General features: G+C 32.8%; 2 protein-coding genes across 2 annotated transcripts; both read right to left on the bottom strand.

The window, feature by feature from the left end:
• Nucleotides 1-1,744: 1,744 nt before the first annotated feature.
• On the bottom strand, nt 1,745-9,970 carry LOC107482443 (membrane-associated progesterone-binding protein 4). Its single transcript, XM_016102934.3, has 8 exons — nt 9,679-9,970; nt 9,530-9,606; nt 9,265-9,336; nt 8,977-9,014; nt 7,225-7,268; nt 5,404-5,450; nt 3,405-3,579; nt 1,745-2,193 (listed from the first exon to the last, which is right to left on the bottom strand). The coding sequence occupies exons 1-8, from the start codon at nt 9,799-9,801 to the stop codon at nt 2,026-2,028; spliced, it is 744 nt and encodes a 247-aa protein (XP_015958420.1). The 5' UTR covers nt 9,802-9,970; the 3' UTR covers nt 1,745-2,025.
• Nucleotides 9,971-10,921: 951 nt separating this feature from the next.
• Nucleotides 10,922-14,143, bottom strand: LOC107482449 (choline-phosphate cytidylyltransferase 1). Its single transcript, XM_016102938.3, has 8 exons — nt 13,928-14,143; nt 13,723-13,836; nt 13,512-13,607; nt 13,325-13,367; nt 12,822-12,977; nt 12,647-12,715; nt 11,532-11,642; nt 10,922-11,447 (listed from the first exon to the last, which is right to left on the bottom strand). The coding sequence occupies exons 1-8, from the start codon at nt 14,041-14,043 to the stop codon at nt 11,235-11,237; spliced, it is 918 nt and encodes a 305-aa protein (XP_015958424.1). The 5' UTR covers nt 14,044-14,143; the 3' UTR covers nt 10,922-11,234.
• Between the last annotated feature and the right edge of the window lie 1,419 nt (nt 14,144-15,562).

Here is a 15,562-nt window from a genome sequence, read left to right as displayed (position 1 = left end):
ATTTTTTGTATTTAGTGAAAAATCTTTAATTCAACATACACTTTAAACATATTTTTATATAAATATATAACATATACATATACAAGATGCATATTGGTCGGTAAAATTGATGCTCAACTTGCACTTTATATCGGGTTAACAACCATACCTGACCCGGTGGGGTCGGATTGGGTACCCACAGGTAAGCTGCGGTTGCCACCCCTATCAAAAATGTACCAAATTTATTTTTTTCATTCATAAAAATACTTTTAAATTTTATTATCGAAAAAAATAGAGTTAAATTTTTATTTCTCCCTAAAATTTGGTCCGATATTCAATTTGACCCTTACAATTTTATTAACCCTAATTAGAACCCTCAAATTAGCATTAATGGATTCCGATTGTCCCTACAATGATCTCCGTCACCGAAATGCTTATCTAACACATTTACTGCTTATCTAACACATTTACCTAACAAGCTGCAAATAACTAAGATGTCATTGGGTTGGTTTCGCGCCCAAACCCAATGAAAGCGACTTTGTTTTAGTTTGCTTGGGGGTTAAAACTCTCGTTCTTTTCACTATGATGTTCATAAGTTTCAAAACACCAAGAAAACTTTGACACTTCGTCTTCTTCATTCTCTGTAATGCGTTACTGTGAAACTAAAAGGAGCTCCTTGTAGTCGTTTTGGAAACTCCTGCTAACTTGTGAAATTTACAAGAATGAAGAAACCACAAGCACAGAACGTTATTGTTCACACAGAGGTTAATCATGGAACCCTTGCAACCAATGTGCTCTGTTCTGTATTTTTAATTAATAAACCCATTACAAATACGGATGATATTGCTAATACTGCCCCTGATGAAAATAATAATGCTACTGCTAAAAATACTGGAAATGATGGTGCTAATGCCCCTAGAAATGATGCTACAAACAGCACTAGAAACGATATTGCAGCTTCAGAGGTTGAACTCACTCAACCTAATTATTCACAACCAAGTGATTAATGAAGATATATGAGTTCCCAACTCATTTTCAAAGCAATAAATTATTAATCTTGCTTTTACATTTTTCTAGCAGAACTAACAAAATATTTTGCAAGTTCCTCCATCTGTTTCACTCTAACCTACTCGGTCAAAGAAATTGCCTCCTAAAAGAAGAGCAACTCAACTCTCAAATTCTGCAAATATACACTCAATGCAAGGAACAAGCTCGGAGACAACAATAAAATTGGCAGAGCTCATGAAGTTTGTTCCCATCCCGAAATTCATATCTCCAAGGAAAAAGAATTGAGGTGCTTTATGTTTTGTAATACTTACTTGTGTTGAACTAGAGTTCATTTTGATGACTATGTTTGGAATAGATTTAAGTACAAGTCACATTTAGGGTACATTCTAGTGAATCTGTTTAAAGTGTTTGAGTTTGGATTTGATTAGGTAGTTCTATTGTAAAGGGTTTCAGTGTTTTGTGTAATGATGATATACAATAGATATGAATGTTGGTGAATGTAACAAGTGCTACTATGACATTATTTTCATTATGGAAATGAAACTTGCATATTAGTTATTATAATTTATCTTCAATCAGGTGGTGTTTTTATTTGCAAATTAATAATTGCACGTTGCAACACATGATCATAGTAAACTTATCAATTGCATTCTTGTCAATTTGATTAATCAACCACGATTTCACATACTATTTTCCTACAACTAAGAAAAAAAAAGAGGAGAATGAAAAAGTTGAAAATAAATTGGATTGTTAACCATTTAATTGATTTTGATGGTAGGGATAAATTTAGAACTAATGAAATATTTTAAGGATAAAATTACAATAAACTAAACATTATAGAGGTATGTTTAGAATTTTTTGAAAACTTAAAAGACAAAATATATACTTTGTGTGATGCATATGTTCTATACCTGTTGGATTAAATTGAACTCTTCTAAACTTGACTATCAATCAACACTACAGTAAATTAAGATTTTAACGATGATATTCAAGCACAAATATGTCCAAAGTATTCGTCTATTGGCAATAGATTCTTCTTTAAACTTTGCACCTATTGGCATGGTAATCACATCCTTCATATACCTCCAAACCCGGTTGGTTCAACTGAGATTCTTCAAAGCAAGCACAGCGCTTACTCATCTTTCCGGTCAAAGCGATTTCTAGTGGCCTCTGGACCATCCTAGGGTGGCCAACGTCACACCATACCTGACCAAAAGAGGAAACTTGTGTCATAACTTCTAAACAATCTATGTTAGCAATGGATAGTTTAACTAGAAAAATATGTCGATGATTTCACTGGCAACAAATCTATTTTTGTCCCAATCCATTGTGAAGCAAAACAAATTTATAGAAGCTTAATCCCAGTTAGAACAGCTATCCTTTTTCAATCATACATATAAACCTGCTGTTTCATACCATTCAATTATGATATCAAGAGCCATGTCATAATTAGATGTTTCCACCAGAAAAAAAAGTTCACACAGAAAAAAGTTGTGTTGTACGAAATATTTCATAGAACCAAAGAGCAGGTGGTAAGTGCTTCCTTTTCATAGTCACCGGTACATGATAAGTTGTATATTGAAAGCTTCAATTCTTAAAAAAGAAGTGCACACTGCAGTCGAGTCAAACAAGAACAAAATAGCCTTTTTTTTTCACCTTCACAAAGCCTTGTTTATTTATTATGATAATAAAAGAAGCATAATATAACAATCAACTGCACTCTAGTACAATGATGCAATTAAAGACGCGGAAAATGGGGTTACAACTTACAACTAATGAGAAGACTCAAGATAGTGTGGTAGAAGAATTTCCTATTGGTGTAGGACTACATCAAGAGTTATTTATAAACCCATAAACTATTGAACACTATCAGGTCTGTAAAGACACCATTCACACTTATCTCTCTTGACCGCCTCATGTGCTCTCTGTTTAGATTTAATTCTACTTCTCGTCACATAGAAGAATACATGTCATTTAAGCACAATTTTTTCAACCTACTTAATTAAGATTATTGCAATTTGGTGATTGCTATGGTGCCTAAAAGTGTTTGTCTAACTTATCAAAAAAGGTTAAAAATCAATATTTAATTTTAAAAGTATAGAAATAAATAATTATTAAATATTCAAAATTTGCCATAAAAAATAAGTTAGGCAAAAGTTAGACACTAAGTTATAGACACCATAGAATTCACCTTGCAATTTTCACTAGATTCTCTCATTTATTTTTCCTTTTGGAGCAGCAATAAACTATTTTGATTTGCTGAAGAATGGTGTTTGGTTGAAAAACTGAACAAATAAAAAAGAAATCAAGTAACCATGGCTCACCCCCTATATGAATGCAATTGGTTTTGGGGGCCGAAATGTCAGTTAATAAAAGCAACTCAGTTATTCATCTAAAATAATGACAGCACTTGATACCTCGCCACCCTCATCTTGGCTCCATCTTGAATTGCACGAAGGTAATTTAGCTTCTTCAATCTTCTGCTTGTCTAGAAGCTGTGCACCTCTGGCAGCCTTTGCTTCAACTCCTTTCATATATTTGGTTGGATTCCCTTGGCCATCATAGTATCGACCTACTAGCTTGCCAACATACCTATAGAAGCATGAATGAAGAGTTGAGTAAACATTCTGGCAATATGCTGTGAGATAGAGAAGCAACAGTAGCATAAAACATATATTTCCTTATGCCAAGACATAAGCTGCAAAATGGTTGATAGGGATAGCCACAAATAATTAATAAATAAATAAACGAATAATATAAAATTCCCGCAACCAAGATATTAATATAAAAACTAGGCCTTGTTCCACTAGACAAAGCCAGAACACCTTATATTAATGAAGGCATAAAAAGATTATTACAACAGGTAGATATGCAAGCTTTTAGGGTGTCTTTGACATCCTGCTAGTGCTCAGCTCATGGTTTATTTTAATGGTGTTCTTTTATCTGACATAAAAAGGGATTGCCATGCATTGCTGCGTGGTCTATTTGATTTCTGCATTTTATGAGGATGCTTTATCATCTTTAGTACTTTTCTCTTCTATGGTAATAACATTGTGTTTCAATTAAACAAAAAAAGCTTCTGGAAAAATTACAACAACTCTAACAGAAGAAAAATGATTTCCAACCGATGGTCATTTATCAGAATTATAGTCCAAATTTAAGATCTCATTAATAAATTCATCACTGAAACTGTAACTGTGTAACATAACAATGACATTTTGATAAACAAAAAAAGGTTTCAGGTGGTACCAACTTAATTGCTTTTGTTTTTCCCCCTGAAGCACGTTACCAAAATGGCCTAAAATTATAAAATACTTTCCTTACCCATGCACATGAAATAGTACAGCCATTTTCTAGAAGCTATTATATTAAGAAATAAAAAGCAAAAGAGCAGCAGAGAAGCTGCTTCATCTCCATGCTTATAGAACGGCCCATGAAACACTGATTACCATAACAGAGGCCATACAAGCCTGCAGCAACAGCACATTGGTAGGACTATGAAATTGTATGAAACAAATCATCTGATATTAATCCACTGTGCCTTAATAGACAAACTAAAGATGTGGCTTGAGTGGCATCTTGAGAGAGAGAGAGCAGGAACTTCAGATGATTTACGAGATTTGGAAATCAAAGGACTTACAGAAAATCAACTCTTAAGTTTTCAAGATTTAAATTTTCTTTGTTGCATTGGCAGAAAACTTGGTAGAATCAAATAAAACCAAAAGGGGACTGCCAAAAATGAAGAAGCCTAATACCTATAGACTAAGATTGACCATTCACATGCATAAAAAACAGATTTCCACAAATAAAATAAAATAAAAGGATGGATGTGAATTAAGAAATCCGAAGGTTAAATCCCAATCTATATTACACAAAGTATAACTTGTAATATGTTAAGTATCTAAGGAAAGTGGGAAATCACACCTTAAAAGCTAGTTGTTAAGTGGGAAGAACCAATCTCCTTAAATACAACGTCAAGCATCCCACACTATCCGATGTAGGACTTTGGGCACGCCATAATACCCATGTCCATAACAATACACCAACCTTGGAGAGCTAACATCCATGGCAGCTTCACTCTATCGACACTGATCAAGTGGTAGCCACTTTGCTATCGACTATCAATATTCGATATTCACATTAATCCAGCCTACAGATAGCCCTTTCCATGGTGCCGACAACCAAGACTTTGATACCATTGTTAGGTATCTAAGGAAAGTGGAAAACTACACCTTAAAAGCTAGCTGTTAAGGGGGAAGAACCACTCTCCTTAAATAGAAAATCAAGCATCCCATACTACCCGGATGTGGGACTTTGAGCCCCTCATAATGCCCAAGTCCCTAACATAATACAGTATTATTTTATGAGTAACTTCTTTCTGATTAAGAGACTAGGTTTTGTAGAATGAAAACTCACTTATAAGTTTTGAAGTAGAAATCCCTCCATTCAACAACGCTCTTTACCTGCCATCCACAGTTTAATACATGAGTCCTTGATATTACATTTACATATGACAAATTCAAATAAATCAGGAAAGTTTTAAATTAAACAAGAGTATGAAACAAGAAGAAAAGAACAAGAAGATTGATGTAGATGCTTAGAATACGATATGCAACCAAGAGACTTATCAACTATTTAAATCACTAGATTTCTATTGAAACTAATTTTCATCAGCAATCTTGACAATTTGATACATCATATGAGTAGCCCAACTGAAAATGTTTCAGTCTTGAGAGGCCTAAGAAGATTAAAAGTTGGAGGTGTTTCAATTTTGAGGCCTAAGAAGGTTAAAAGTTGGAGGTCCAGGATTTTTAAGAAGCAAGCTAAGGTAAAAAATAACACATGTTCAAATCTATATACCCTCTTAAATTGGAAAATTAGAAAACTCATGCTCATGAAAACACAAAGTGTACTTATGGAGTTCAACTATGTTACACCCTGTAACACTAAAGTAAATCCTGATGTAAATCGTACTATAGGAGTTACCCAGGTAAGGTGAGACCTCAATGCATTGTATATGCAAGGAAATCATAATCTAAATGACAGGGAATCTGCTGCCCTTTTGATACACTTAGGTCTCCTTGATGATTTTCCTTTCTCTTCTAACCCATAAGGATATGGTCTCTTGACTCCCATGGTAGTTTCAATTGTAAATCCTTTTTTCCATTTCTAACACAAATCTTAAATACAATCTGTTTCCATGTAGACTACCCAACTTGGAACTTGGAAGTCCAAAGCTCCCTCCCTCTAAATCAAATCTTTTATATGGATAGTTGTGCTTAATAGAATTAATGCCAATTACATGTTGTGGGTTCGAAGGCCACATAGGACTATCTCCCTTGATGTGTGGGGTAAATAAGAATCAAATTTCACATCTATTTTTGCATTGTCCCTGTGATTTTATGGAACAATTTGTTTAGTATCTCTGATGGATGTTGGGTTCCCACTAACTAGGTTTGTTTGGTACCGAAGTAGGAAAGAAGCAAAATCTTTGTGGAATTGAGAATTCTTCTAGTACAAGAAACAGATTGGGAACAGAAAAGCAGCAAATCATATTGACCATAGTTGTCAAATCCCGAATTGTTTCTCTCGTCTTAATGAAATTCCTCTTTTATTTAAAAAAAAAAAAGAAAAAGAAAAAGGGACAGAGGGAATTGTATACGTTCCAGGGGAGGGTGTGTGACACTCATAACTTGTTAGAGGTGGTGGGGTGGGGGTATATAAGATGTGGGAGGATGCGGACAGGAACAATCAAAATTACTGGGACTTAGACTCACACTGGGGGAGAGAATCAAGCCTCTCAAAACGCTGGCACTATTACTCTTTCTTCTCTTCTTTATTTTGTACTAATACATGAAGGAGGGTAAAACCACTCTGGTTGTACTTCATATCCTGCAGTTTCAGCAATTATTTTACTATAATTTTACCTTCACTTGATACCAGTTGTTACAAACATCTGCGCCTTCCATTATATTAGAACCATACTTTTGTCCTACTATATTTCTCCAATATCCTAGGCACACTTTCTATATGAGAGTTGCTAAGCTCCAGGTGTTCTAACTAAGCCAAAAGATATAAATTTGAGATTGAAATAAAAGTAGAAGTTAAAATATCAGCAATTCTTTCTATGATTCAAGTTAAATATACTAGGAACTAGAGAAATATTCTAAAATCAAATGCACACGGAAAATTCTTTTAATCTCTAAGTGAATAAAGTTAAAGAACAAAAGAAACTACCTCAGTGCTTGAGAGACCACGCAATGAATCAGTTAGTCCATCTCCTGCATGACCAACAAAAAGGAAGATAAAGAATAGAATTAAAAGACATTTAAAAACTATCAAATAACCCCCAGCCCCTCTTTTCTTTGTTTTTTTTTTTTCCCAGAAGCAGCACTGGAGGAAGAGATTTGGTGCAACACAACCATAGCAATCCTTCAAAGAATATTTTTTAAATTAGTTAAGACTTTCATGATAAAGAAAAGGCATCAATTTAAGGACAAATTCATGTCTAGTTACACCTTAGAGGCACTTATAAGGGACCAAAGTAATGTCTCAAAATATTTGAAGGAATAAGCTGATGCATATATATCTTTGAAGGAGTAATTTGAGGGTTCACTCTTCATTTAATTCCCTTTCAATTTTCAAGCATTCCTTTCCTTCTTCTACTCACTTATTTATTGTTTCTCTTTAATAAAATTCTCATTATTATTGAAAACAGAATTAGATGACCTTCAAGGTTGTTGAAATATAAATTAATACAAGATAGAATCGCAACTCATAAGCAAAAGAACATTATTTTACTTACCAAAAGTTTCCTAAAACGAAAGTATAAAGAAAGTCCATGGTTAAGCAAACAAATGTAAAATCTGATGATTAAAAATAGAGAAAGAAGAAAACCAAAGTGTTCAAGAACAAAACTGATTCTGTTTAGTTATCTAGTATCTTTTATTTTATTATCAGAATACGTAAGTGCAATTTAAGACAATATGAACATGAGAGATCTTCGAAAGACTCTTTCTACAATATATATTGGAAAATAGTAGATCATCAACATCTTGAACCAATAAGGCTGTATCAAATATTGCAAAATCACAACTAAATATAACACAGAAACTAAAACAGAATGTTTGATCAAGAAAAGTTATTTCGGTTTGGATAATTTGGAAAATTTTATTTTTGGGGAGAGCATATCTTTTGTTGCGAAGTTTTCTAAAAATTTCAAAAATGCCCTAACGTTTAATTTGATTCAATTTTACCCCTAACATTTGAAATAAGTTTTATCACCCTACATGCAGCTTACATAATATTTGGTTGTGTCAATGTCACCAGTTTTCTTGCAGGAAAAGAATTTTCTAGTTTAATATGTAAATATTAGATAGTAACTTTGCAAAATCTTTGAGGTGAAACAAGTGTTAACCCCACTCTAATACCACTCAAATCTTTCTAACATGTTTCCACAAGGAAAAAAATTGTAATACTACTTGATCACATACGACTTTGCATGGACAAAATAATTATGACCAATATCTCAGAATGGACTTCCCAAGCAAAAGATTATTTAAAGTGAAAGATTAAATGTCTTTCAATATGTAATTGCGAAGTTACCATTGGTGTCTGAAAAGACATTCCACCTACATGTCTAATACAATCATACAAACCAGACTAATAAAAGCCTTATCAATACGTACACCATCTTTAATACTCACCAACTTCTAGTTATTCAATTTCTCAGAACAAAACAATAAGTAAATGGTGTGTGAATCAGTCTAAAACTTACGCAGCCAATCTTATGACACAACAACAGAAACATTTAGCCTAAACATTAGGATTAAAAGAATAGAAAACATAATGAAGGAGGAAAAAAGCATAAAAGAGCTCCAGAAGTAAAGAATTCCTTGCCATTGCCACAAACAAAAAAGGAATAACAATGCAATTTTGACAATGCATTATTTAATCATTAGAAAACAACAACACACATAACTCTACTACCTGTGAAGTTTCCAGATACAAATGCACGAGAAGCATCCCTGTTTTAATCAAGTTGAAAAGAAAACACTGTCAATATGAGTAATCGAGAAATTGGGGATGTGTTTATGAGACTCTAGTTAGAGCAAGAGGGAAAGGGAGAAAAGAGGAGGAGTTTAAAAGAATGTGGTTGTGAATCCATTTGACTCTTCAAACCGTTTTCTTTCTCTCCAAAATTCAAACCGAGTCTCACAAAAACACACCCCCAAATGAAATATTTCATACAATTCTAAGATCAACAAAGAAACATGCCTTCCAGCAAAATGATTGTATCCCCCTCCTGCACCATAATGAGATTTTCCTTTGGTTACATCAAACACAGATCTATTTCCAACAAAAGAAAAAAAAACATAATAATAAATATAAGAGTAAGCAATCTAATCACGAATTCACGAGCAGACTCAACACGGTGCAAAACATATAGGTAGCTCACTACTTCAATAAATTACGAGTGACAACGCCAGTCAAAGAAACCCTAATTTTTTAGAACTATGAGATAGAAAACAGAGAGTAATACCCGAGAATTCCTAGAAGGATTGGCAACCGTTCGTCAGTTCCGTTGAATAAAGCAAGTTCTTCAGCACTGAACAACCTCTACCAGACAAAAAATGAAGAGTCAAAATTGAACAAGCACGGATAGAAATCTCGGAAATCCAGAATCCAAACCTGGGGAGTGTAGAATTTGGGGGAGAATGTGAGAAGGAGAGCAGCGAGAAGAACCAAAAGAGCGATCCCTGAAAGGGGAGAGGTTACTATACTCTTCAATGACATCTTGTAGAAGTAGTTCATTCAGTTTTCAGACATAGTGGCACCGAAAGAAACAGCTCAAAGTTTAGGTCAAACTAGAGACAAGCTTTGGAGGATAATCTGACTAAATCCCCAAGATTGGGATTGTACACTAATTCCACTCCTAAGTTTCAATTGCACTATTTTGGATTTCAGAATAAAATTTGAACTGTATAATCGTCTTCAATGATCAATGATCACACTTTTAAAATAGCGTGATTATAGAATAAGTTATCCACTATGACTATAAAATAAGTTATGATTAAACCGAAACCTAAAACATAGTTATCATAACTGAATTAATAATCGAACCGATCAGATTAGTAGATCGTCGGATTATTGGTTCAATCAGTAAATTACAGATTGAATCGATTGATAACAATAATAATCATGACCATAGATAAAAAAAATATCATAATATAGTCACCAAAAAATAGGTCACGGGTAGAAAATTATGACCTAAAGTCAAAAAGAGTAATCATCTATGATTATGATTTTTATTAGCTATGATTTATGAGGATTTGAATTCTCTAAATTTTAAATTTTATTTTAGAGAATAAAGTGTGATTTCTCATCATTTATTTCATAAGTAAGATAAAAAAATATGAAAAAAAATTATTCAAATGTGAGATATCACACATTATCTTCTAAAGTGAAAATTTAAAATTTAAAAGATCTAAATTCGAATCTATGATCATATTTTTAAATTGTGATCATAGATAAAAAAATATTGTAGTAAATGTTAAAAAAGAATACAAAATGTCTTACTAAATTGTCAGATTGAAACTTGATGTATACAGAAGAAAAGTAAAACCAAAGAATCAGTTGTGGATTCATCACTTTTTTAGTTTTTTTTTTTAAATAAAATCTACTTATACTACTAAAATATACTAACATGTAACTCTATTACCAAATATACTAATATACATATAGTGTCTTTAGTATTGTGTCTAACTTATTTAAAAAAATTAATAAATAATGTTTAATACATTTTAATATTGTGTCTAACATATAGTATTGTGTCTAACATATATGTTCACTTTTTATGTGAGTATTTGCCCTTGACATTTTTATGGATTTGGATGTGATAGTAAAAAGAGAATAATGGTTTGAAGATTGAAAATTAGGGGAAAAAAGGCCAGGGAGACGATGTGAATATTTACCCCATCTCATAATCTTTTACATGAAGCTAAACATGAAAAATTAAACAAGATTTTTAAGTTCTATAGTCAACCATATACACTATTTTCATGTATATTAACATGTATGTGCTCAAAAGTTTGACCAAACTTGTGAAATGGGTAGCCAGGCCACTTCTATGACCCTACCATGATCCAAGATAAACTATAGAATTTTATAAACAACAAATAAAATCAGTTTGATATGCACATACTGCCAAGAACCACAAATTAACAACTTTATTTGTTAATGTGTGACTATGTTTTCTTCTCATCCTTTTCAATAATATGGGGATTGAGTTCTTCATCACCAAAATACTCTTCAAAATATTCTTCATCACTATCATCTTCATCATCATCATAATACTCTTCCTTATCATCATCTTTATCACCCTCTCCACTTTCTAAATGAAATGCAGCTGATTGTGGACCTCTTAACCTTTCTTGAATTTGATCTATGATCACTGTCCCCTGATATATTAACAAGAAATATCAAAGAATAAGAAAGGAAAAAAAATTATACTAGTTATATATGATGTTAACAAATTAGCTTACCATCTTATGAAAACCTTCTTCAAACATCTCTAAAAATCCAGCAACCAAACGATCAGCATTTTCCACCCATTCATTAGGATGCATACCAGCATTCTTTGCAACAATTTGAATCTGGATGAGCAACGAAAATTTTTATGTCCATTATATTTCCAACATATTACAAGAAATTTAAAAATGTGTGCTTTAAAAATAAATATGAATCCATGAGCAACAAAAAACTTCTTAATTTATGTTAGAGTAAACGCCAAATAGATTTCTGAAGACAAATAAGTCATCGACTAATTAAAAATACAAAAATATTTTTCATTTTTTAAAACGTGTGACATCTAAGTTCTTCCGGGGGACCGATTTGTCCTTATATATTTTAGACGAAAGGACTTAAATATCTCATATTTTAAAAAGTCAAATACGTTTTTATATTTTTAATCAATTAATAACTTATGTTTCTTTGAATTAAAAAATTACAGACCTATTTGCCTTTCTCTCTTTTTTGTTAAAACCTTTTGCTTTGGCATTTTACTTCTATGAAGAAGAATCCAAATTAACATTGCTCTTCTCTTAAATCTTGCATTCATCAAATACACTATACAAAGTAACTAATGGCTGGCACTAAGGTGTACCGATTCTACTCTTTTACATATTGAAGTTGCATATCTGTTTAGATTAACATATAATTGAGATTAAGCACCAAAATTGTTTAATCTAAAATACTTTTGTATACATTCATAGTTAGTTTTATGACATAATTGGGACAGAACCCATCAATGGAAACACCTTTGCTCATTTGAAGTAAATATATATAATGTGCAAAATAGTGAATTGCAAAAGTAATAATATTACTTCTTTCTAGAACAATGACTTAGGCTCATTCTGTTTTATTATATCTCTACAATAGTTTGGTCCAACAATCCTAAAATTCTTATATACTAAGAAAAACTATACCTCCACAATCACCTTCAACAATCAACATAGCATTCTTCTCATTATTCCCTAAGGCCACTTTCTTTCACATACATATCCAAAAAATTGAAACTTTTATGGTTGTGCACATTATGTAAGATCTATACTAACATTATAGATAGCACTAGTTAGATAAGCTAATGAATTTCACTAACCTTTTCTTGTTGTTCTTTTACTTTCTCTTGTAAGGTTTTCAACCTCCTATTCACTCTCAATCGCTTTTCCTGTTTATATCAATACGACCATAGCAATAAGAAATCAGCTCCTTCAAAAAAGGTAGACAAATTGATGTTAATAAAAATAAATGAATCAATCATCACTTAATCCCACCTTAACATAGCTTACACCAAGATCTTTCCTTGAGTAGCCACGATCCAAGTTTCGTAATACATATTGGTTATAATCTTTTACAATCCTCATTATCACATCTGAAGTAGATATCCCTTCAGTCCGTTTCGTTTCCTTAAATTTTCCAACAGCCTTAACCTACATAACAGATCATTTGATAACTTTTACTTACTCAGAAACTCTTAGAGTCAGCAATTTTTAGTATTGTTTGCCATTATTTAACTAGTGTAAATACTAAATTATCTTTAACAAATAAATTTTATTAATTTATGTATGTAAATTCTAAAAGATGTGAGTGCATAATGTATTAATCATATGTACAAACTCTGATAAACATAGCTGGAAACTATATGTTTTTTTGTGCAAATTTTCGGTATAAATCAATTAAAAATAATAATATTTACTGGCCATATTAAATTATTCTTACTTATTTTGTAAAACATAAAAAAAATAGTAATATTGAAGGGAAATGTCCTTATACATACAAATTCATAAACATCATTTCCTGCACCACTGGTATCTGCATATCTGTATAGAACATATACAAGAATGTATATTATACATTCAGTATAGGCACATGTAATCAAAGATGCAAAGCAATTTTACACCACAAATCCAAAAAAATACAAAACCACAATTTGAAGAATGGAATTTAATTTCTAAGAATCTTACGGAAGAGAATCATGAGCGACATAGTCAATTTTGTGCTTGTCAAGAAACTCTTGATTGATAACCCAAGGTGCATCTGGAATGACTTCATCCACCCATCTGCTTAAAATACACATTAAAAATAAATTAAATCATACATATATTTATATAAAAATACATTAATAACTGATTTTAGTGTCTGAATATCATTTTTTATTAACATTAAAAGTCGCACTTGCAGTGACGAAGAGATTCATAACGTTCATCCTCGGTCATAACGGTTTTTCCTTTGTACTTGTGGGTCACTGCATCGCTACAGCATCCAACTAGAAGGTACGTGTTCGGAAATCTGAAACTCGAAAACGAAATATAATGAGGTAAAGAAAGATTAGGTTGCAAAGGATACAAGAAGGAACATTATATTATATGAGAAACTTAACGATTTCTTAGCTTGCTCGAGAGAACGGGCATGGCCGAAGTGGAAGAGATCATAAATTCCATCTGCGTAGACACGAACAGGACGATCCACAGGAGGAGGAGCTGTAGCAGACGCCATACTTGATCTCCTTCATTCACTCGTTTGCCCCTTTAATTTCTCTCTTTCTCCTTTTTGTATTTTTTTTTTCATTAGCTATCACATGCTAAATATGCGACTCTGCGTAACTCTCGTGTCCTATTTTGTTTTTTATTTGTATTTTTTTTTTTTGGTGACTTTTTTATTTGTATTAAAAGTTCTCTTTCCAAACTGCCTAACCTAGATATTATTATTATTATTATCATCATCATCATCATCATCATCATCATCATCATCATCATCATCATCATCATCATCATCATCATCATCATCATCATCATCATCATCATTTCAATTAAAATTAATTACTCGATTGGTCCCTAACAATTAACTCTGTCAGTCACTTAGATTTTTTACTCCGTTAATTCTAACAGAGGACAAAATAGTCCTTGACAACTCTAATAGGGGACAAAATGGTTCCTGATCTCATCTGTTTGGAAACGACAATGTTCTCTCCCAATTTCCATCATATCTCGCATAACACTAACAGTCTAACACTGCAATTTCAAACTATACAATGCACACTCTATAAATTTAATATTCACAAGAAAAAAATCATCAACTTGTTATTAACCAATTCATACTCAAGAAACTAATACCTATGTCTCTTAACTAGTTGTTGTCTTCGATGGATCCCATGAATCCAGAAAGTAAGTCTGATTTGTTAAGACTCGTCGTCGTCATTGTCATCTCCCTCCTCCTCTACCCTAACATCTCCATGACCATATTGTCTACCACTCTGATTGCTTCTTTCACCTTCTTCTCCGAACCAATGTTTAGTAATCGCTTCAGTTTCCATATGAGCGGCAATAGCGACATTACTCGCTGTTATAGCTTGGATGCGAGGTCGAAGCTGTGCCAACTTAGACTCCGAGAAAGAAGGAATGAAGCACTCGGTGTCTATTTCAAATGAGAATTTGTATATGATGTTGAAGGAGAATCTTCTCATGATGTCCTATGTTCAATAATCTATATTGCTTGTCGAAGAGTGGAGAAAGGCGTGCCCTTGGAGTAGTTGTAGAACTTGGTCTTGAGGATGTTGTGGACGTTGTCGGAGTTGGAGGTAATGTTATCAAAGACGTGAAAGTGGATGCTTTTGGTGGGTGAAGTGCAGAGGAGGTGGATGTACCAGTCACAAAGATTTAGGAAGTATGTGGTCCATGACATGTTGAGGTAGGTGCGACACGTGTGACAATTACACCATGGCTTAATCTTGGAGTTAAAGAGGAGGAAGAAAAAGATAGAAAAGAAGACTGTAAAGGTGAAGAAGGAGAGTATGAATGTTAGGGTTATGCGAGATATGATAAAAATTGGGGAATAACAATGTCGTTTTTGAATAAAGGGATCAGGTATCATTTTGTCTCTTGATAGAGTTGTTAGACATCATTTTGTCCCATGTTAGAGTTTTCAGGAACCATTTTATCTTCCGTTAGAGTTGACGGAGCCAAGAACCTAAGTGACTGATGGAATTAATTGTTAAGGACCAATCAAGTAATTAATT

The sequence above is a fragment of the Arachis duranensis genome, chromosome 4, assembly GCF_000817695.3.
Source record: "Arachis duranensis cultivar V14167 chromosome 4, aradu.V14167.gnm2.J7QH, whole genome shotgun sequence".
In the NCBI taxonomy this organism is placed as follows: Eukaryota; Viridiplantae; Streptophyta; class Magnoliopsida; order Fabales; family Fabaceae; genus Arachis; species Arachis duranensis.
The sequence above is the reverse complement of the archived record's forward strand: the minus strand, read 5'-3'. Positions and strand labels throughout refer to the sequence as shown.